Genomic DNA, 22,696 nt, shown 5'->3' with positions numbered 1-22,696 from the left:
ACAGCCAAAGCTGCCACCCCAACCCACAGCTGTGAGTGGCAGCTGTATACGAAGAGGACATGTGAAATTTGTGAAGTGCTCACTGCATGCCAGGCGCTGAGCTGGTGAGAAACAGCGCAGTTCATTTCTGTACTCTCCCTTGTGACACGCCAGAGACCCTCTATATGCCAACTTCATTCAGACATGGTCTGAGAACCTAGCATGGCCGGCAGTTTTCCTAGACACTGGATAGAAAGTAAACCAAGGACAAAGTTCTTATTTTCCTGAAACTCAAATCTCTAGGAAATGGTAGCCACAGCACAGTTCAGTAGATCAGTGATAAATGCTGGGGAGAAGAGCATTCGGGGGAAGGAGGCTATAGAAGAAACAAGGAGAGAGCAGCAGGCAGGGGCCAGTGGGCAAAGTGGAGTTCATTTGATACAGGGCAGTCACAGAACTGGAAGGAAACAGGAGAGCGGGCATAAGGGGATCTGAAGAAAAAGCATTCTAGGCAGAAGAGTGAAGCCAAGGCCCGCTCCGATGCATTCTCACCTAGAAGAGCATTAGAGCCCAGTGCGGCTGGGGCCCAGTGAACAAGGAGACATGGGAGACGTCAGAAACAGAGGAGTTAGATCATAAAAAGTCAGAGGGCTTGATGAAGACTTCACATTTTATTCCCAATGAGGGGTTACCACAGGCGGAGTGTTGCCCAACAATACTAGCATTGAGGGTAGGAACACTCTGCTGGGGGCTGCCTCATGAACAGCACGTTGCTTAGCCATAGCCTGAGCCTCAACCTACCAGGAACCAAAACAGGCCTCTCAATAACGAACCAGTGCTACTCCAGAGTCTGAGGTTGGTCAAAATAAATGTGCAGGCCAGAAAAACCAAACCAGACCATTTTATCATAGAGCAAAGGACCTCAGATATGCAGGTCACAACACGCTGGAGCAGACCAGGAAGAGGATGGAGCATGTAGAGTGAGTGAGTCATGAAAGGTTGGGGAGGCTGACACTGGGTGCTAGGTTGGGGAGGCTGACACTGGGTGCTAGGTTGGGGAGGCTGACACTGGGTGCTAGGTTGGGGAGGCTGACACTGGGTGCTAGGTTGGGGAGGCTGACACTGGGTGCTAGGTTGGGGAGGCTGACACTGGGGTGTTAGGTTGGGGAGGCTGACACTGGGGTGTTAGGTTGGGGAGGCTGACACTGGGGTGTTAGGTTGGGGAGGCTGACACTGGGTGCTAGGTTGGGGAGGCTGACACTGGGTGCTAGGTTGGGGAGGCTGACACTGGGTGCTAGGTTGGGGAGGCTGACACTGGGGTGTTAGGTTGGGGAGGCTGACACTGGGGTGTTAGGTTGGGGAGGCTGACACTGGGGTGTTAGGTTGGGGAGGCTGACACTGGGGTGTTAGGTTGGGGAGGCTGACACTGGGTGCTAGGTTGGGGAGGCTGACACTGGGTGCTAGGTTGGGGAGGCTGACACTGGGGTGCTAGGTTGGGGAGGCTAATTCTACAGTGGAGAGCTTGTGTCTTGGGGCTTTGGGTTCCATTCTTAGCACCATCGAATAAAATAACTTTCTCTTCCTTTTAAATCCAGCAGTGCTGGGCATGGTGACACACACCTTTAATCCTAGCAGTTGGCAGGCAGAGGCAGATACAGTTCTTGGAGTTCAAGGCAACCCTAATCTACCTTTTGAGTTTTAAGGCTATGTGGAGAGACCCTGTTTAAAAGAAATGCAGCTGGCATTTTAACTTTATAACCTAAATCCTAGGCACGTAATCAAGTATTTCTTTTCAAAGATGACTATATACTTAAAATACTTAAAATTTGTCAAAAATTACTTATTTTAGTTGAAGGATCTAATATTAACTTTTAATTTCCCCATGTGACTCTATTCAGGTATAAGATTGATTAGAAAGATTTCTGTTAATAATAATATTCAAGTATATTATTGATTGTAAAGATTTCCACAAAAATGGGAGCCTTTTATACTTTGCTCACCACTAAGACAAATGGAAGTTGTTTACTTACAACACTAAATTCTTCACGTGCTCCACAGGAACCAGGTGCAGAAGTTCAGAAGAGTCCTCCAAACTCAGCAGAGTGTTTACAGCTTGACAAAGAACAAATAAGCATCCTAAAGGCAGAAAGAAAGGAAAAACACATTGCTTCCTTTAGGCTGTGAAGCACCCCATCCCCAGCACCATTTACAGAAGCACATTTGAAGTGACATCTGGGCGTGACAGAGAGCAACAGAAAGTCCAAGTCACACATACTCTTTCTTACAGTGAACACATGTCCAAGGCAGAGAATAAAAGTTCATGCCACTGACTGAGACAAGAAGCTAGCTCAGGTCAAGATCTCTACCCCAAACCTAATGTCTGAGCCTGGCTGTGCTGTGAACTCAGCTTCAGAGTCACATGGCGGACCTGGGATTTTTCAGGTTAGAGCTCTCAATCCGTCAAATACAGGTACACATTCCAAAACCTGAAGTAGTACTTTTTGGTCCTGAGCATTTCAACTGAGGGACACAGTGCACCCTCCAGCGTCAGGCAGACTTGAACTCTCTGAAACAGTAGGCCTGGACCTTTCAAAACTCAGTTATCTGTATATAAAATTTCTCATGCTCAAAAATTATTTTTCGGGCTGGAGAGATGGCTCAGTGGTTAAGAGCATTGCCTGCTCTTCCAGAGGTCCTGAGTTCAATTCCCGGCAACCACATGGTGGCTCACAACCATCTGTAATGAGGTCTGGTGCCCTCTTCTGGCCTGTAGACATATACACAGAAAGAATATTGTATGCATAATAAATAAATAAATATTTTTAAAAAATTATTTTTCAATTTATAAGTCACATATCCAGTAGGTTCTCACCAAGATATTCAGTTAACAGCAATCCAACAGTAACTGTGAGTATGACAACCTATCCCTGCCTACAGGAGGCAGGTAGGTCTTCCTAGTGATGCACCTGTGCTGGTCTGGATGAGAAAGAATGAGGTCCCACCACAGACACATGGTCCCCGCTGGTGGTGATATTTAGAGGAGGTTCTAGAACTTTTAGGATACAGAGCCTTGCTGCTGGAAGCAATCTCTCAGCCTCCTTCTCTGGCTGCCTGCTGCCAAGTCTCCCCTGCCATTATGTACTGCCCGGAAGTGTAAGCTAACAAACTCTTCCTTCCTGCACCACTGTGGGCATGGTGTTTATCACAGCAACAAGCAGCCAGCCTGAGCAGTGTGAGGATGGGAAAGAGTGCTGAATAAGGCACTTAGGAAGGTTCTCAGGCAGAAGGAACACACGTATGAATAAGGCGTTGGGTTCCGGGTGAGTAAATGAAGCAGCTGGGAGCAGTTGTATTTAAGGGGAAGGAGGACCATGTTATAACACTCTCTTGATACTTGACTTTCCTTGTGTTCAGGCAACTCGGACCGGGGCACCACATTATGGGGCACAAGTGACACATGTCCCTGCCAAACGCATTTTCTATGCAGGGAGTGAGAGCAGAATAGTGTTGGTGCTGGTCCCTGGCATGACACGTGTTTACATTTACTTTGCGTGTGCCAGAAAGGCCAAGCAGAGAACAAGTGCTGATTGTCACTGACCTTTCCCAAAGCTCCCCTTGTCAACAGCCACGAAGAGCGACTCTATGAAGCACGACAGGAGAGCCAGCACTTTCTCCTTCTCAAGAGGCCTGAGCAAGATGTGCAGAGAAAAAGGGAAATTCTCAAATTCCTATGTAATGGCTTATTCTCAGGATGGCAAAGAACGTTTACCATTTTAACTGAAATGTTAAACACCAGTAAAACTAAAGCTTCTTTTCTTACCTGATATGAGGTAATACCACCAGGGCTGCCCAAGACTGTGAAAGGTATCTGGCGTCGTTACTTGGGGGTAACTGAACTATGGACAAGAGATGGTCTAGCACTGGAGACTGTTCCCTTCTCTTGGAGTTAGTCTTCCTCTGCTTTAAGTAGGACCTGAAGGTAAAAACAATGGACAGGTATTTACTACAGCCACAAGTTTGAAAGGACACACCTTGAATGCAGGAAGGAATGCAAAGAAAAATCTTGCAGCTACAGGCTCGTCAACGTGCCTGACCTGCTTCTCTGTTTCAATCTATTTCTAACTTAGACCAAGTCCTTTCTAGTTCTGGGCACTGCTGTGCAGAGCTCCTAGGGACTGGAACAACCCGACTGCCTCTGCTCCCCATTTCTTATTTACTTGAGACAGAACCACTGCAATCGATGACCACCTGTTTTGTTTTTATATGAATGTCAACTGTTTTCCAAATGAAGAATGATGTCAAAGTTACCATAGTAAAAATGGCAAATACCACTTTAATCATAATCAATTATGATAGACAGTTCTCTGACTTTAACGTGGCACAAGGTTATTGGGTGATGTTTTCTGACTCAGCACTTGTCTTTGGGTACGTGTGAACTACCCCTTTTCTACTCTTGCAGCAAAGCCATAGGAATGATAGGTAATATGCCTTAGAACTCTTCCTCCACGTCCAGTTTGGTTAATTTGTAAAGTAGAAAACTGAAATAACTTTTGTTATTTGAATCAATGAAAAGTCACTTTTCTTTCGTTTGATACTTTTCAGGACACAGAATATTTGTAAATAATAGACAAATAAGTTAATTTAACCATCAATTCATTAGACATCATACTCTGTGTAGCCCTGGCTGTCCTAGAACTCATTCTGTAGACCAGGCTGGCCTGGAACTCAGAGAGATCCGCCTGCTTCTGCTCCCCTCCCCCATCCCCAAGTGCTGGGATTAAAGGCGTGTGCGGCCAGTGCCCAGCTAGTCGCTCTATCTGGCTAGTCTTTCTGGCAATGAGCATAACTCGACAATCTATAAAATACAGACTACTGAGATGATGCAATTAAATGAGGCATTATCTGCTCTCTACTGTCCTGCAGCTAACTGCCCTCCTCGCCTGAGTCTTGAACGCAGTAAGTCCAGCAAGGCCTGGTCCTCTCTCCCCTGCCTTGCTCATTGCCTCACCAGGCCCTCTCCACAGCAACATTATTTCCCTAACTATGTGGGCTTCTCTCACTCAGTTACACCCATTGCCTGCAGTGCTACAAGAGGCTCCAGACAAGCGTGCTCACATCCATTTTCTCCTGCTGGTTCTGGGAGGTGGACGTCTGGACAGTAGGGAAACTCTGAAGTTTCAGAGACAGGGTCTCACTATGGATCCCAGGCTCACCTCAGACTCACAGCGTTGCTTAGCTTGGCCTGTAATACAAGTCTGCTCTCGACACCTCCTTGTTTGGATTCTAAGAGAGTGTACAAGTATCTGTGAGCAAACACATGTCACCATTCTCAGCTAAGAGTTAGGACAAAGGCGACCATTCACACAGACTGCATCTGGTGCGGTGGGGGTGGGGATGTTTTCTCAGAGAGTGATGTCGAAGTCGTCACACTAGCTTTGGATTGAAGGATCTAATATTTTTACTTTGTACTTTTTTCAGGAGGATTAAAGAACTGTGAGGTGTGACAAGCGGCCTCATCAATCCCTTGGATTTCCTGAGGGGAACACGAGAACAAAGCTCCATGGCACAGAACCCAGAGTTCTGGTCACTCACAAGAATGTGCCTGCTGGAGACTGGCTGTGGGTTGTGAAATCAAGACAGAAGACCCAAGGAAATGATTCTCCAGGGTTACTCATTGCCCACATCTCAGGAGCCAGACTCGGGTACAGACAGCAGGGCTCTGCTCAGGCACATTTGACAGAGAAACCGCTTCCAGAGTAGGAGATGTACGCAGGTTTTAAGGAGGCAAGTGCTAATTCAAAACTAAATGTTGTGTGTGTGGCTGTAGGGACAAACTCCTCACCCAGAGCAGGCAGCCAGGTTCAAAGCCAAGTAGTTAGCACAAACTCAGAGAACCCCACCCACCAACCCTAGTGTCTCAGAGCAAACCACAAGAGTGGCAACAGGTACAGCCACTCCATCAAACACAAAGTATGCACACAGAGGAATGGGGCCTGTGGGGCGACTCAGCGGGTAAGGGCACTTGTTGCCAAACCCGATGATCTGGGTTTGAGTCCCAGAGCCCACAGAGCAGAAGGAAAGAACCCTACTCACAAAAGCTATCCTCTAACCTGTCAGAGAGGTCACCCCCCACCTCACAGAAAAAGGAAAGAGCCTCTCACACAACGGCACAAACGGAGGAGACTGTGGACCACACAGGCCAGAAACAGGCACAAGGGCAGCACCGCAGCCTTCAACAAACGCTGCCAGAGTGAGTTGGCAGCCAGCAGCCAGCAGGCCTAAACCTCGGCCTCCACACAACAGTTAATGCAGAATGAGTTACATACTTCATATGACACGGGAGGAAGGGAGGGAGGGAGGGAGGGAGGGAGGGAGGGAAGAGCGAGCTACATAGTGAGTTGTCTCAAAAGCAAAAAAAAAAAAAAAAAAACAAAAAGCACTTTTCATGTTTTCAAGATGTGTTATAGAACTGTTGTTTCTGTCATGAATAAACAAACTGTATTTGCTTCTTCAAACCATGCCTTCACAGCCATTTACAAGAAGTAGATTATAATTCATACTGATCATAAACCCCCAAATTCCACTTTGGGATATTTACAGAGTTGAAAACAACATTTGTTCGTTCACAATAGCCTAACGTGCAATGGCCAAGCAACAGAAATAACTAACTGTTCCTCCACGTGTGAATGAGGAAACAAGTGTCCGTTCTTACTGGGGAATCCTCCTCAGAAACAAAGGAGCAAGGTCACTGACAGGGCAATGGAGAGAATCTCAAAGGAACTGTGCTAGGTGAGAAAGCAGCCAACTGCAGAGGGAACACGGCGCAGTTCTCATAGGACACGCTCACAGCCACGTGCATGCGTATAAAACGGGAGTGCCGAATGTGAGCACAGGGCTACGATGAAGTGTGAGCACGGCTATCGGTGTGCCACCAACTGTGAAGTGAGTAGGGGAGGGGAAGAGGCTGGAGGGAAAAATGATACAACTGTCTTTCAATTCTTAAAAACTGGAGAACAGAAAGGGACAAGGATGAGCACTTCTGTGCCTCCAGGTGTGGTGACAGTCTGCTGAGTGATGGATCACCTGCACAGACCCAGAGGCCTACATGTGGACAGTGCTCAGGGGAGTGCGCACTGAGGGGTGTGAGCGAGGCTACACAGTTGTGTCCAGTTCTAATTGCCTAATCTCAGCAGATTATGAAAGATGTTACCACATCTTACACAGAGATGTAAAATTAAAAGACGTTAAATATAAATACATACTATAAATATATAAAAAAATATAAAAAGATGTTAAGAGGTAAAAGAATTAATAATCACCTCTTTTTTTCGTTTTTGATTTTATGACACAGGGTCTCTGTGTTTAACAGCCCTGGCTATTCTGGAACACGCTTTGCAGACCAGGCTGGCCTTGAACTCACAGAGATCCCCTTGCCTCTGCCTTCCAGGTGCTGAGATTAAAGGTGTGCGCCACCACCGCCCAGCTAATCACCCTCTGAGATAAACACAGCTGACAGATTTGTGTCTCCATCCACATTCTCCACACTCATGTGCACAACACCATTTTAAACCTAGTAAACTGCAATCTTCCGAATTGTGCACAGGCACAACACTCTGTCATGGACATCCTTCTAGAGAACACATAAGATCTTCATCCTGGGCTGTACACTCGAACATTCAATTATTAGCAATGGATAATCTTACCACAGGGAATGGATTCAGAACTTACCCCACAGCCTGCTGTGAGAAATCCAGAGGGTATTTCTCAATGGCCATGGAGCCAGCAGTGGGAGGAGCAGCTTTATTCAGAATAAGCTTGGCTAAAATGGCCAGTGCTTCGTCGGAGACCACAGAGTCGTCCATCAAAAAACAAGTCTCAATGTAGCAGAGAAAGCTTGGTAGAAACAGCTGAAGACAAAGAAAGGATTGATGCTCATTAACAGGGGCAGATTCCAGAGACCAGAAGAGAGATCACAGCACTTCAGCAGTTCCCAGCAAAGAATCAGCCTCAAAGTTCTCCACATGAACAACAGATGCTAGAGGACAGCCTGGCAGCACTCTGAACACTGTGAGGGAGAATGCCTGCAGCCTAGCTTGCTGTCAACACAGTGCATGGAGAATGCCTGCAGCCTAGCTTGCTGTCAGCACAGTGCATGGAGAATGCCTGCAGCCTAGCTTGCTGTCAGCACAGTGCATGGAGAATGCCTGCAGCCTAGCTTGCTGTCAACACAGTGCATGGAGAATGCCTGCAGCCTAGCTTGCTGTCAGCACAGTGCATGGAGAATGCCTGCAGCCTAGCTTGCTGTCAACGCAGAGCATGGAGACTGACCTGCAGCCTAGCTTGCTGTCAGCGTAGTGCATGGAGAATGCCTGCAGCCTAGCTTGCTGTCAGCGCAGTGCATGGAGAATGACTGCAGCCTAGCCTACTGTCAGCGCAGTGCTGGTTTTAGAGACAGTGTCTAAACAGCCCGGACAGCCTTAAGCACCCTGACAAGTCTTCCTGCCTCCAGCTCCTAAGAGCTGGGATTAGAGTCCAACCTGGACACAAAGCATTTAAAATGACTTAGCATATAAAGTAGCCCCTATAACCTATGATTGAATATAATTGCTTTAAAATTATACAAGCTAAAACAGCAAGCACTAATTCTGTTCCTCTCAAAAAGTAACAAAAAGAAATGACATTATTTCAAATTTGATTATATCATGGAATATTTAAAAAGTACCCTAAAATTAATGTCTTGTTTACCTGTTCAAACTGCTTCATAGCAAACATGACTTCGGAAAAATCCAAAATCAAACGTCTCTCGAATTTGCTTTCAAATATCTGTGAAGCAAAGATAAAACGTATTTATAAAAGCGCACAGCAGTCCTTCCCCCAGCCCCAGTGTAACTACAGAAGGGACGGCAGGGACACCACATGCCAGCCAGCATCCACCCAGAGGTCTGACCTGCTCTGAAGGAACCCAGAAGCAGAGCACGGTATATCAGTGACTACTGCAGGCCCAAAGCTGCTTGTCTCCTTCCCAGCTACAAGAAAACCAGCGGGTTCCATGGAAACTCAGTTTTCCATTTTCAGTCCCATTTCAACATACTTCGAAACCCATGACAATGCAAACAGCAGCTATGACCTGGCTTAGCATTCCTTGGGGGCCTTCCCTACTTGCAGGACAGAGCCTAGGTGTTCAAAGCCAAGAGAGCTCCGCTGCTGTGGTGTTATACTCTCTCAAGTGCCTGTGTGCCCAGACTACATGCATTCGTGAACACAAGTCAGTCGTTAAAGTCCCTTTGTCAGGTGATTTGTTCCTGTTGGCAATCTGTTAAGAAACTTTTAGGAGGATGAAATGGGAGTGGGATATATATATATATCTCAATAAAAACAATTTTAAAAAGTTAAAGAAAAAAAAGAAACTTTTAAGTACCACTCCAAGTCCACATCCTTTGAAAAGCTTTCTCTCTTCCCCAGTAGGTAGAATTAACAACTACAAATCGATAGACATCTCTCAGCTATCAGTTCAGTGTGTTGTTAACGACTCACTCCTGGCTCCCTTACCCAGTCAGAATGGGAGGCATCTTCCCCACCCTGGAACATGTAGCACACACCCACTGCACAGCAAGCTAGACGCGTTCACTAATGTTTGCTCTGAGATCTAGCTGCCCTTCATCCTGCGTGTTTCCATGATGGCATGCAGCTCCCATCTCCCTAGCAAGATCAACCCCTTGGGGGCAAAGCCTTTGCCATGCTTCATCTGTGTTTCTCAGCAGGGCTACTCAGTGCTAAACACATTATTAGCCACACAGGTAACATTCTGGTGAAGTAAATTACTTTTTCTATGGTGTCTTTGATGAGGGTCTCTGGCAAGGAAACACTTTCAGCTAGGAGCAAAGCAGAAACTACGTCCAAGAGAGTCTTCCGGCAAGAAGTGGCAAGATTGGCTGTCTGTAATGCTTCACACAGCACCTGTAATAGCGGAAGAAAGAACAAGGCACTTCTAGCAATCCACACTCCGGCCCCACCCCCAGCGCTGGGATCGTCAGGCCTTTGTACACCGCAGGAGAGTGCACAACACAGCGCTACACCCCAGCGCTGGGATCGTCAGGCCTTTGGACACCGCAGGTGAGTGCACAACACAGCGCTACACCCCAGCGCCAGCCGTCAACAGACTCCTAAGCACACCAGACGCACCCTGCAAACGTCAGCAGGCCGTGTTATTTTTGAGCCACTTCCATGTTTCACAAGGATCAGGAAGGTTTCCAGCAGCCGACTGATCTGTTCAGAGTTCTCACAGCAGTTTATTTCCGTCATTTTGTTGTGCAGCTCCAGGAGGGATTCCTTCAAATCAAGAAATCGAGAGACTGAGTAACTACAAAACCCCAAACCATTTATTTGCTCACGCGATAATGGATGTCCAGTGACAGCTCGCCTTCTCACACTCTTGCTAACTAAAGAAAGAAGGGAGCATATTCGGGCATCGCTGCACAGTGGCAGCTAGTGTTTGCTGAGCGCTGTCTGTGTTCTTTGGAAGTATTCACTCAACACCCTCACAGCGACCCTGACACAGGTAACGTCAGCCCCACGTTATCATAGGAAAACACGGAGCGGCAGGCACTCACACCTGTAGTGCAGTACCAAGAGGCAAACAGGAAACCTGCCAGTTCTCTCCGCCACCACGTTCCACTGCACCACAAGGTATCACACTGAAAATAAATACATAAGTAAAGGACTGCAGGGGAAGAAAGGAGACGGATGTGTAGGGAGATGAACAAAGGAGATGATGATGAAATACAATCTCCAACAGTGCTCAGCTCAGCGCAGAGCAACGACAAAGGGTATGCAGGCGTCCTGCTACATATCCATTCTTAGAACTTACCTGCAAACAGTCAAAAAACACACCAAAGTGTTCCTTATAGATATAGCCTACAGTGGATCTGGCCATGTTTCTCAGGGTTTCCCCAACTAAAATCCATGGTAGCTGAGCTTCTGTTTCGGTAACTGGTCCTAGCTTTTGCAAAATGAGCTTCAGCGCCTGTGGGAATGCAAGAGAAAGCAATTAAAAAGCTTTTAAAAGACAGTCTTAAGCTATGGTTTATCACGCTGATTTTATCAAAAACAGCACGGAATAATCGAGGCTATGGCAGCTTTGAGTGTTAACTCTGTAGCCCAGCTTGTGCTTAAATCACGATCCATTTGCCTCAACATCCTGGGTGCTGGGATTACAAGTGAGTACCAACCACAGAGACTAGCCTTAGGATGTGGAGTTTATCACAGAACAGCCTTTCCCCTCTACCCATGACCTTCAATTGACGCTAGAGCAGCTAAGTTCTCAGGGCTGAGAAGACCAAGGCGATTTTGCATGGAAAAGCACCCAAAGTCCACATTATAAGTCCCGACACTCTCTGGGCTGTGCTTCCTCTGTGCTTCCTCCCCCACCCCCCACCATTGTGCTGTTCTCTTCTGTTTATGCCGCCTGCACAGACTCCAGGCATCTGTCCCCTCTTTACCTGGCCTGAACAGGAATGAAACATATTTCTGACTCCTTTGCACATTTCAAAGAGCAACTGTCCAACTCCTTCCACTTTTTCTGGATGCTCACTGAGATCGAGAAACATTAAATTGAAAAGAGCATTTTTATCAGGGACCTAGAATGAGAAATGGAAAATTGCATTTACAATACAAGTATGTCTAAATTAGAACCCATACTTCCTATTTTATATACCCATATTTAAATAGGCTCTGAAAATGTCTGCCAGGAACAGAGGTGATTTCAAACGACTAGGACCATGCACTCGCCCTTGTAATTGTCACAGGAGGGTGACGGACTCATTGGTATGATATGAAGGCACGTGCTAGGAAAATCAGCATAAGGCAACATTCTATCTTTTACAGTAAACCACGTATTTACATTTTATGTGCACAAAGAAACTTAATACTAATGTTTTATGTGTTACCAAAACCTAAAATTCACCAGGAAGAAATTAGACAAACATAAATATACTATGCTAGCGTTTCCTTGCAGAAAATCCCTTCACTGACTTAAACCAAAGGGCACTTTATATTGTATTGTATTATATTATATTATATTATATACACTGAGAGCTATGAAAACATAACTAACAGAATGACCCAAATTAGAGCTCACAGATTAGGGAGCAAAGACTAAACCTAAGGGCGAAATAAGCTGAAAACAGAAACAAGCTTCTCTTTCAAAAGGTGACTTCATGGTTCCATTTAAAAAGACAGCCATCCCGGTCATCAGACTCTTGACAATTCACTACCATAAGCACATAAAATATCAGACTAACCTTTCTCATCAAAAAAGTAAAACTTTCGGCAGCAAAATTTCTTATGTGTAGTTTTTTGTGGGCCAAGAGGGCACTGTACAAGCTGTAGAAGGAGGAAAACAGAATTGTTTAGTACAGACGCGCCCCATGTCAGCAGTGTTGTTGACAGTGCTGGGAAGGCACATACGATCAGAGACAGCCCAATGCCAGGCTGAGGCCAGAGACAACAGTGCAGGCTAAGTGATGCTGGTCTTCAAAGAAACCTTCATGCAACGGTGAAACCCACAGTGAATCGGAAAGGCGGTATGAATTTGGTGTGAAGTGGAGAGCTTTTTATTAGGAAGAGCAAAGACACAGTAAGTAGAAATAAATAACCCCACTCGGGAAATAGTGAGGAGGAAGAGGTACATCTCAAAGAGCGGTGAGACGGCTAGGAAGCAATGGGTAAAGCTGCCGCGGTAAACACACAGCTCTGAACTCCAAGCAGAAGCACCTGGGCACGAGGTTACACTTCTGCAAAGAGCTACAATAAAGCCTGGGCGACCTAAGCAAAGAAACAGTACAAAACACAGCCAAGGGGTACAGAAGTCAAAGCTATCATGGTTCCCATGGGGTGGGGGGCTGCTAACGTGATGAACTCCAGGTCCACTTGGATGGGTGGGGATAGTTTGAAGAGGTGGTGAAGAAACTAGGTAGGTGTGCTATACACTGTAGACGGACAGATGACCACATAGACCACAGTGACTGGCGAACCAGCTCTGAGCAAGGAAGTAATCAGCACGGCACCCGGAAGGTACTCGAGTCAGGAAGGGATCAGAGCAAAGGAAGAAGGCAAATCAAAACGTACTGCAGAAGGAAAGGGTCACCTGTATATCTTGGGCATGTCCTTCACCATCAGCCTCCACAGGTACTTGTACAGGTACGACAGCGAGGTGAAAGCCCATTCTAGCAGTTCCGTGTCCTGCGTCTCCAGGATGGAGGTGATGGTCATGAAGAAGTCTTCGAAGTGTGGATAGAAGTCAGTCTGCAGATCTCGTGCCAACTGTACTACTAAACTGGATTGAAAAAGAAGTGACCAGTTAAAAAAACCAAAGGGCTGTGTAATGCTATAGATAGCCTATGACTGTTGTATGAGGCACTTCTAAGTCCTTGTTTCTGTTGTTGCTGCTTTAGTTTTGGAGACAAGATCTTGTCTTGCTGTGTAGCCCAAGCTGAACAAGATCCACCTGATTCTACTTCCTAAGTGTGGGGATTACAAAATGTGCCATCATTCATAGCTCAAATCTTTTTCCTTCCTTCCGTCCTTCATCCATCCATCCGGATCTATCTATCTATCTGGATCTATCTATCTATCTATCTATCTAGTCTTCCAAGACAGGGTTTCTCAGTGTGACCCTGGCTATTCTGGAACTCACTCTGTAGACCAGGCTGGCCTCGAACTCAGAGATCCGCCTGCCTCTGCCTCCAGAGTGCTAGGATTAAAGGCATGTGCCACCACTGCTCAGCAGCTCAAATCTTAACAGATGAGCAGAGAAATCAAACCAGAAATAGTTACTGCAGAACTCAGGGCACCCATCCCCAGGGTCAAAGAAGCTCATAGCTCCTCAGGAGTCACATGTGCCCTATCACAGTACAGGGCGAGTGTCACCCTGCCTTACGGCAGCACATCTCTTTCTGATACGGTGAACTAACAGGGAAGGCAGATCGTCTTGTTACTACATTATAAACACTACTTAGGCCAGGAATGAACCAGATAAGACTCAGATAAACACCATCGAGCCTTCGTCTGAGATGTGACTTACTCCAAGAGAGGTTGGTAGGCAAAACTGTTCCTGATCTGCAGGTGAGTCTTCAGGCTCTGCACTATTTCGTGCTGATGATAGACCAGCTGGTTAAAAGACTGGCATTTGTCAATGACTTCTTTGTAAAACTTCCCTGGATTAACAAAAGAAGAAAAAAGAATGAAAGCAAAAAGGATTACGTTCAGTTTCTCCATCGCTAGTTGTTGGGAACATAAAAAGTGCAAATTATGGGAGAATAAAATACAAACGAAACAAAAATACCGAAGTGCTCTGTGAGGTTCAGCTCTCTCCACTTCAGCAGCGCCTCGAAGAAGTAGGTTTCAACCTCCTGCAGGAGAGGTCACGATTAATGAAGCAACTCCAAGACAACTGACCAAGCTTCTGTTATTCTTCAGCAAGTATCAAATTAGTTTACCTTTAGATTGTATTATATTTCAATGTCTGATTTAAAAATCCCTATCTGAGTTGCTGGATAAAGCAAGATGGATGTAGACAGAGTTTACTAACCCCTTGTATCTACTAACAGCAGACAGTTGATGGAAATGGCGAGGCTGCATGAGGGCTGCCCTTCCTGCTACACTACCTTAGAAAGAGTCTCACATGACAGAAAGAAGACCGATCCAGCTATATTGGAGAAAGAAAGATACCAAGAGTATCCTGGTTAATTCTATGTCAACTTGGCATAAGCTAGAGTCATTTTGGAGAAAGGAACCTTAACTGAGAAAATGTTCCCACGAGGCTGGCCTTGGAAAAAAGCCTGTGAAACGTTTTCTTGTTTGATGATGGAAGCGAGAGGGCCCAGACCACTACACCCTGGTCCTGCACGGTAAAAGTAAACTGAGCAAGCCGTGGAGAACAAGCCAGTAAGCTGCACTCCTCCATGCTCTCGGTTCAGTTTGTGTCTCCAGGTTCCTGCCTTGAGCTCCCAACTTGATGAACTATAAATAATAAGCTGAAATAAACCCTTTCCTCCCCAAGTTGCTTTTGGTCGTGGTCTTTATCATAGCAATAGAAATGAGACAATAAGAATGGAGATCAACAAGACCCAACTGCTATATACATAACTGAAGCCATTTTGGACCATTCATTCTCCTGTCTCTGCATTCATCTATGCTCTGGATCCACACATATTCTTGAGACAGGGTCTTACTATATAGCTTCACTGATCTGAAACAAGATATGTAAACCAGGCTGGCCTCCAACTCACAGAGATCCACCTGCCTCTGCTTCTCAAGTGCTGGGAGGAAAGACGAGATAACACACCCTGCTGGTCAAATGTCTTTTAATGTTTCCCCTGGTGGTCTAGTAGTTAGGATTCAGTGCTTTCCAGTACTGTCCTTTTCTCCCAAACATCCTATGGACACTATAATTTACACATTATACTATACATCACATCCAACAAGTTACCTTCCTCTAAGAATTGTGTTCTCTTGCATTAGCATTTAATGCTTATCATACCGAGAGAGAGCGAGAGAGAGCGAGAGAGAGCGAGAGAGAGAGAGAGAGAGAGAGCAGGCACACGTGCGCCCATGTGAATAGCAAGGTCTTGCTGTATAGTCCAGGCTAACTAGGACAGCCTCGGCCTCCCCCGGAATCACAAGAATGTGTCACCACACACAACGCTTCACAAATCTATACTGTTGAGTGGTATCTTCAACCATCCTGTTATTGTAACCAAAAACCTTAACCCTGTTCCTTCCCTCTCCTCCCATCTAGTAGGTCACAATCCCTATCCACTCTACTTAATATCCCTGGAACTTTCCTTCTGTTTTGGTTGCCACTGTCACAATCATTTCTTATCGGATCTCACACCTGATCAAGTCACTTACTCCCCAGCTCATGATTTTGGAATAGCATTCTACAGCTCCAGGATGATATTCAAACTTGCTTGGCACATGAAACTGATCTTTCCCATCTCTCCAGCTACCCCCCCTCCCCTCCCAGTCACCACGCATGCTTGCACCCTGAGCACATCTGTAAGGCTGACAGTTTTGTAGTATCTTAAATATGACACATATTTCCAAGCGTCTGCTGCTTTGTGTAGACTTTTCCTCAGTTTGGAAGAGCCATTCTTGTCCTTCTGCCACACTAAAACCCGCCCAAATGGCAAAACTCAATTCGGTACTATCTTCTATAGATCCTCTTTTGACATCCTTTTTGATACTCTTCAAGAGAGCACTCCCTTCATGGTGAGTTCTCAGAGCATTTCATGCTGATCTAGATGATACCATTTAACACTCGAAAGTGGTAGGGAGACAATGCATGCAAAGACTCAGGACAGAAGCTGATCAGTAACAGAAGACGACCAGCTGAGGCAGAAGCCCCGAGTTAAAGGCGTCTGCGTCAACAAGCCTTAAAGGGCTAGCAGAAGCATAAGGATTTGATGTGCCAAGAAAGGGGGAAAACACTTCTTAGAAGAACACCAGTCAGAAATGTGGTTAGGACAGGAAAACGTGTAGTCTAGCATCTTTCCTTCAAAGAGGAAGAAATCAGACCCCAAGAAGCAGATTTCATTAAAATCACTTTGAAATCAGAGCTGGAAACAAAAATTAGTCCCACCTGCAGAGTACATAACAAAAGATGAGTTTCCAAATCAAGTCAAGCCAGCTGTTTAAGCCCACATCACCCAACTGAACTTGCAGCCAGGATGGAAATGTCCCGTCTAGTATGGCACTTCTCCAGTACACTAATAGCTATCGAGGACTTTAAAGCGAATTAAAAATGGATTTGCTATGTGTGCTTTCTTTACTGGACAACACAGGTATAAATCGCTGTGTGTCCATTAAAAATGTCTTGAAAAACAATTTACTTGCATTACTAAAGCAGTTTGAGGATTACTAATACAACATCCTCTTACCTCATCATAGCTTGCGGTTCTATCAATCCGGTGAATGATGTCAATGTTCACATTCCCCAGTCTTTCGGCAAACGTAAGAAACTGCAAAGAAAAGAAGCACACTGAAGACACATTCGCACTTAATGCTTATCATATCTTGATATGGATCGGAGCTCACTATACCATAATCACATCAGACTCCAAAGGCAGAATGTTCAGAGTTTCAATTAGCCTTCTATGAACTGTCACCACAAATAACAGTCACCTTAGCTTGTCATTTCAGACTTGTGGCGCCTGTTGATCATTAAATGTGTAACTGTTTCTTCTTTTAAAAGAACAGCTATCACTGATGAAGCACAAAGATAATGTAAGAACTCTAACCAGATGCACAAATGCACTGTTACTAGTTAACAATAATAAAGACTTATATTTTGCATAACTTATTGTCTTTTTTTTTTTACTTATGTATCCCAGGTTGACCTGGAACTGGCCATGTTGCCAAGGGTGACCTTTAAATTTAACTTCAGATCCTCCTGCCTCTATATCCCCAGTTCTGGGGTAACAGTCACTGGCCACTGGCCACTCCTGGGGGTTCCTGCATGCCAGTCAAGCACTCTCTACCAACTGATTTACCTCCTAAGCTCTGGTTTTTAAATACCATCTCCACACAGGCTGAGGAAGCTAGATGCACGCTGACAAGTCGATCTGCTATGTCTTTCAGATTTCATACCACAGAAAAAGCACAGGGATCTCGCTAAGTCATGGCAACAAGTGTGGTTTTTATTTCTTTCTTTCTTTTTTTTTTTGGTTTTTCGAGACAGGGTTTCTCTGTGGCTATGGAGCCTGTCCTGGAACTAGCTCTGTAGACCAGGCTGGTCTCGAACTCCCAGAGATCCGCCTGCCTCTGCCTCCCGAGTGCTGGGATTAAAGACGTTCGCCACCATCGCCCGGCCCAAGTGTGGTTTTTAAAACACAGTTACGATAGGATCTGAGAGGACACTAAAAAGTGCCCCACAACGGCTAGCTGGAAGTCACTCACCACTTGCCCGCCCGCCCGCCCCACGCCCCTCTGTTCAGTCTTTAAGGTTAAAAGGACAGACACGTTTGCAGGAAACCTCCCGGGGAGATGGATTTGACCCCGAACCCAAGGCAGTTCCCCCAGACACCGGAGCTCATCGTCGAACGGAGACCTCTGCAACTCAACCCTAACTCCCCCCGGAACTCGTGTTTACTATAGTGGCAGGTTCTCCCACTTTGGCCGGAGCCGGGGACAAGGGGTCGCAGCTTTTCCCCAACTCTGCAGGCCCAGGAGTCACGCTATCAGTAGGAGGCAAGCAGAGGCGGGGGACCCGCGGCTCCCGGCCCGGCTCGGCTCCCGGCCCGGCTCTCGTGCTCACCCGGTAGGTGTTCTCCGTCTTGTGGGAAAGCGGCTTGGTCTTCATGGCTGCCGACGGCCACAGACCCTCCGAGGGCCTCAGGGAGACAGGAAAAGATTCTCGAGCAGCACGGAGGAGAAAGCGCTTCACACACGCTACTCTGAGAGGCTGGGTTGCCTGCTCTTTCTCACGTGCAGTTCATTCCGCTGGGCGCCGCCATATTGGGGAACGGAGCAGTGCCGGTCACGTGGGCGGAAGAGGCGGGCCGAGCATGCGCGCTCTGCCTGGCAGCTTGTCCGGCGGTCTGTGGGTGCTCAACTTTTGTTTGAGAAGTTGACCAACGCAAAACGAGCTCAGTGGTATTTTTGTGGGCTCCCTTGTTTTGCTTTGTTTGGGACATTTTTCTTTGTCTTATCATTCATTTGCCTGTTGGTTTTGGTTTTCGTTTTTACTAATTTTTTTCTTGCTTTTTTTTTCCGGAGTCGCACATAGGGAGGATGGGAGGAGTTGGGAGAGGGAAAAACATGATCAAACTATATTGTATGAAAAAATTAATAAAAAAGAAAAAGATGTTTTCATTATAAAAGAAGACGTAGCAGTCATTATCAGCTAACTTTGCTGATTGCTTTTTATCTTGCACTGTGAAAAGCCCTGTCCACCCATAATCAACAGTAAAGCTGGTGATACTCAAAAGGCGAGGTGTGTGTGTTTTTAAGCTCCCTTGACATGCAAGCTTGTAAGGGACGATCTTTCACACTCAAATTCTGAGATTCAGGTTTTAGTTTGTTTGTTTGTTGGTATTGGGAGTCCAAGCAAAGGTTTCGCGCATGCCAAAAAACAACTCTACCACTGAGCTATCAGAGCCGACAGCTAATTATGATTTTATTAACTTGAATAAAGAAAGAGAATTGAATGGAAATTCTGTAATTTCAGTCGCAACTTTTGTCCTTTGGTATTTTCTGTAGCAGTTTAACGTCTATGTGTAAGCACGATTGCTCAATTATATAGAATGTGTATATATGTACAGTTTTTAAAATATTTAATAACTTTTTCCCATTTAATGTTCATCTGATCAAATATTTCCTGAGAGTCTACTGAGAAATATTTAAAGTGCTCGTATCATAGCACGTCAAGACAAGCTGTGAGCAGACGTTAGATGCATGGCTTCATAGATTCGGGTATCTACAAGGTGATCTGGGCTTGTGTTTGCCGGAAGTTTGAGAGAAGAAAACACCGAAGCTGGACATACCTTTGAATATTTCTATTCATCAAATACTATATTTGTGAACAAATTCTGCCTAGGAGGACTTATTTTGTAAAGATCCAACAGGTATTTAACCTCAGTGACCAGCTCTCTGTGTTTAGAAGCATGTCTGCCACAAGATACACAATCACAGAGTTAGAGACATTTGTACAAACACTGCATGTAAAACATTAAGGCAGAAACGTAGCAAAAAGAAAGAGAACGAGCCATAGAGCTATTTGCACAAAAGCAGGTGGAGAAACATCCAAGTGCAGAGTCCTTGAGATAGGATTGAGTTCCAACCTGGAATAATAGCAACCAGAAGCCCCTTGCACATAGACTACAGTAAGTGGAGAGGAAATCAGAGTTCTTTTTTTTTTTTCGAGACAGGGTTTCCCTGTAGAGTTTGGAGCCTGTCCTGGAACTAGCTCTTGTAGCCCAAGCTGGCCTCTGCCTCCCAAGTGCTGGGATTAAAGGTGTGCGCCACCACCACCCAGTGGAAATCAGAGTTGTATAGATTTTTTTTGTTATCATTTTACAGGTTGTGGAAGCACAGATTAAAAGAATGACTCATCCAAGATGATACAGGAAATCAACTGGAGAATTGGGAACTTTATCCAAGTGCCCTCACCCACTGTTAGTACCCTTCCCACTGTAATCAGCATTAGTCTACTGGAGTACTGGGTATTTTAAATCATGACACAATTCCCGTGACTTCCGAACTAGGTTTGATGGGACAATCCATCATCACTTCATGAAGGAGTTGATTTTCTTTTCTTTTGTTTGTTTGTTTTTCAAGGCAGGGTTTCTCTGTGTAGCCCTGGCTGTCCTGGAACTGGTTCTGTAGACCAGGCTGGTCTCGAACTTTAATCTCTAGTGCTGGAATTAAAAGTGTGCACCATCATCCAGCTTTTTTCCCCCCATGATTCTTTGCTTTAAAGGGGAAGGTGTAAAACTGCCCTGATTATATACAAATAATTCAAAGGGAAATAATATTAATAGGACTCCTTGTTTATAAAAGACTTTGAGCTTCTCCAAAAATTCAGCATACATTAATTCCTCTGGTCTTTATGACAGCTCTGTGAAGTAAGCAGAAAGATAGAATTGCCATCATATGGTACAGAGAGAAATGAAATAGTTCTAGAGAAAATAAGCAATTCCGCCAAGGTCACGTGCTTTTGCTTGCCAGTGCCCGAGTTTCTTACTCTGGCTTCAAAGGCTCTGGCACCATACTCATCTTCCTAGGTGGTAAATAGTTGGCGCTGTATAGCTCTTACTAGGCTCCAGGTCCTTTTCCAAATGTTTTGCATATGATGACTCATTTACTCTTCCTGTGAGGTAGTTGTGTTATCTTCATTTGCCAGTGGGAAAACTAAGAGACAGGGAGACTGAGTAACTTGGCAAAGACTGGCTAATCCCATAAGAGTCAGAGCCAGAACCCAGCATTTTCCAGCAATGCTCAGATTCTGCTCTTAGCCCATGCACTGTGCTACCTCTCCAATCAAGAGGGATTGGAAACAGTTGTGGGACTGAGGCGATTCAAGGGCACCACAACTCAGGATCCTCTGAGATCAAGATCCAGAGATCCTCTTGCTCCTGAGATTGTTGCAAGCCCTTCCTTTGAAGTCTATAGCCACTTGGTCTTATTATCCACTTAGTGCGGTAGAGAGATGTAATTAAATTTTGGTCCTTAAACCATTCATTTGGGTGGGGTAGAAAAACAATGCTGAGCAATCCTCATTTCACCGGTTAGCTCAAATCTGTTAATATGGAGTGGACAACATACGGGTGCACGAATAGTTGAAAAGGGGGTGCAAGGGAAAACACAAACATTTCCCTCAGGAAGCAAGAGGTATAATGAGAAGGAGCCAGCCAGTAAACAAGTAATTTTAATACAGTAAACTCTGGTCGGGAGTATGGCAGGAGAAGGGAAAGTTTCTCTTAAAGGATTAACCTTTAACCTGAGACTAAATTCTTTAGTTTCAGTCACAACTTTTGTCCTTTGGTATTTTCTGTAGCAGTTTAATGTCTATGTGTAAGCACGATTGTAATTAAATACACGTATGTAAGGATTTTAACTATTTTCACTCACCCCCGCTATCCTCTCTTATCGTCTCCCCCTCCCATTGTGTTTAGTCTCTTAAAATATTTTATGTACCTCATGTGACATCTGGCACATTGTAGGTTAGCACTAGTAGTTGGTGGGGGAAAGAGAGACGTGTGGAGGGAGGCAGGAAGGAATGTGAATGGAGGAAAGAAGAAATGGGCAGGAAGGAAGAAAGAGAAGACACCTTGAGGTTGAGGTGTTCTCAAGGAACATTCTGAAAGAGCAACCTGGTAAACTGAATAGCAGCTTGAACTCTTTTCGAGGTCCTGGAAGGTCACTTCACACATAAAATCAGTACACAAATGAAGGCACCATACCTCTGGTGCCCTGTGTTGGACGCCTCTGCAGTCTACTGACTCCAGCTAGTGATACAGACCTCGTGGCAGGAGGAAATGGATCTAGTCCCTTGCCTCTGCTCTGCTGTATCTGTGTCTTCAGGTTGCTCTTAGGCCGATACTTTGGGAACCTGCTGAAATGTGTTTTGTCTCTTACATAAGCAAACACACAAGCGCTAGGGAGTTGATGTTTCGTTGACCTAAAGAGCAGAGAGAAGAGAAGAAAGGTAATGAGGGGTGGGGGAAGAGAGAAAGAGTGAACTCTCTAAGGAATAATTCCAATTTATTTGAGGATAAGCAGGAAGCACTACAGAGACATGCTTTCAAAGATGAAACCGTATGTGTTCAAAGAAATGGAAACCAGGGGACAATTTAAGGACTAATTGAGGAAGATTTCCAAAGTTGTTTCGAATCAGTTATACTTGACTACAGAATGAACAAGTAGGGCGGCATCTCTTCAAAGCTAGCCAGGCAGTTGATGGACAGACGTTCTTGTACAGTGCTTTAATTAGGGTTTTTATTGCTGCGAAGAGACACCATGTCCACAGAAGCTCAGGAAAAAGATTTAATTGGGGTGGCTTACATTTTTCAGAGATTTACTCCATTATCATCTCAGTGTGACGTGGCGGTGTACAGGCAGACACGGTGTTGGAGAAATAACCAAGGCCTACATTTTGACCCGCAGGCAACAGAAAGTGGTCTGAGACACTGGGCATAGCTTGAGCATATATGACCTCAAA

General features: G+C 45.4%; 1 protein-coding gene across 1 annotated transcript in view; it reads right to left on the bottom strand.

The window, feature by feature from the left end:
• Utp20 (UTP20 small subunit processome component) overlaps positions 1-18,429 on the bottom strand; it is a 77,786-nt gene extending 59,357 nt beyond the window's left edge. Inside the window, exons 1-15 of the mRNA XM_041664335.1 lie at positions 18,293-18,429; positions 16,917-16,997; positions 14,321-14,387; positions 14,060-14,192; positions 13,124-13,312; positions 12,279-12,360; positions 11,478-11,615; positions 10,847-11,002; positions 10,162-10,308; positions 9,802-9,936; positions 8,725-8,802; positions 7,708-7,886; positions 3,800-3,952; positions 3,578-3,666; positions 2,010-2,115 (exon numbers count right to left, since the gene is read on the bottom strand). Coding sequence (XP_041520269.1) covers positions 2,010-2,115; positions 3,578-3,666; positions 3,800-3,952; positions 7,708-7,886; positions 8,725-8,802; positions 9,802-9,936; positions 10,162-10,308; positions 10,847-11,002; positions 11,478-11,615; positions 12,279-12,360; positions 13,124-13,312; positions 14,060-14,192; positions 14,321-14,387; positions 16,917-16,997; positions 18,293-18,337 — 1,778 coding nt within the window. The 5' untranslated portion in view covers positions 18,338-18,429. The remainder of the gene's footprint in view (positions 1-2,009; positions 2,116-3,577; positions 3,667-3,799; positions 3,953-7,707; positions 7,887-8,724; positions 8,803-9,801; positions 9,937-10,161; positions 10,309-10,846; positions 11,003-11,477; positions 11,616-12,278; positions 12,361-13,123; positions 13,313-14,059; positions 14,193-14,320; positions 14,388-16,916; positions 16,998-18,292) is intronic.
• Between the last annotated feature and the right edge of the window lie 4,267 nt (positions 18,430-22,696).

This window comes from Microtus oregoni, unplaced genomic scaffold, assembly GCF_018167655.1.
Source record: "Microtus oregoni isolate MIOR12 unplaced genomic scaffold, Mior012 000001F_ref0000356, whole genome shotgun sequence".
NCBI classification, from domain to species: Eukaryota; Metazoa; Chordata; class Mammalia; order Rodentia; family Cricetidae; genus Microtus; species Microtus oregoni.
The sequence above is the reverse complement of the archived record's forward strand: the minus strand, read 5'-3'. Positions and strand labels throughout refer to the sequence as shown.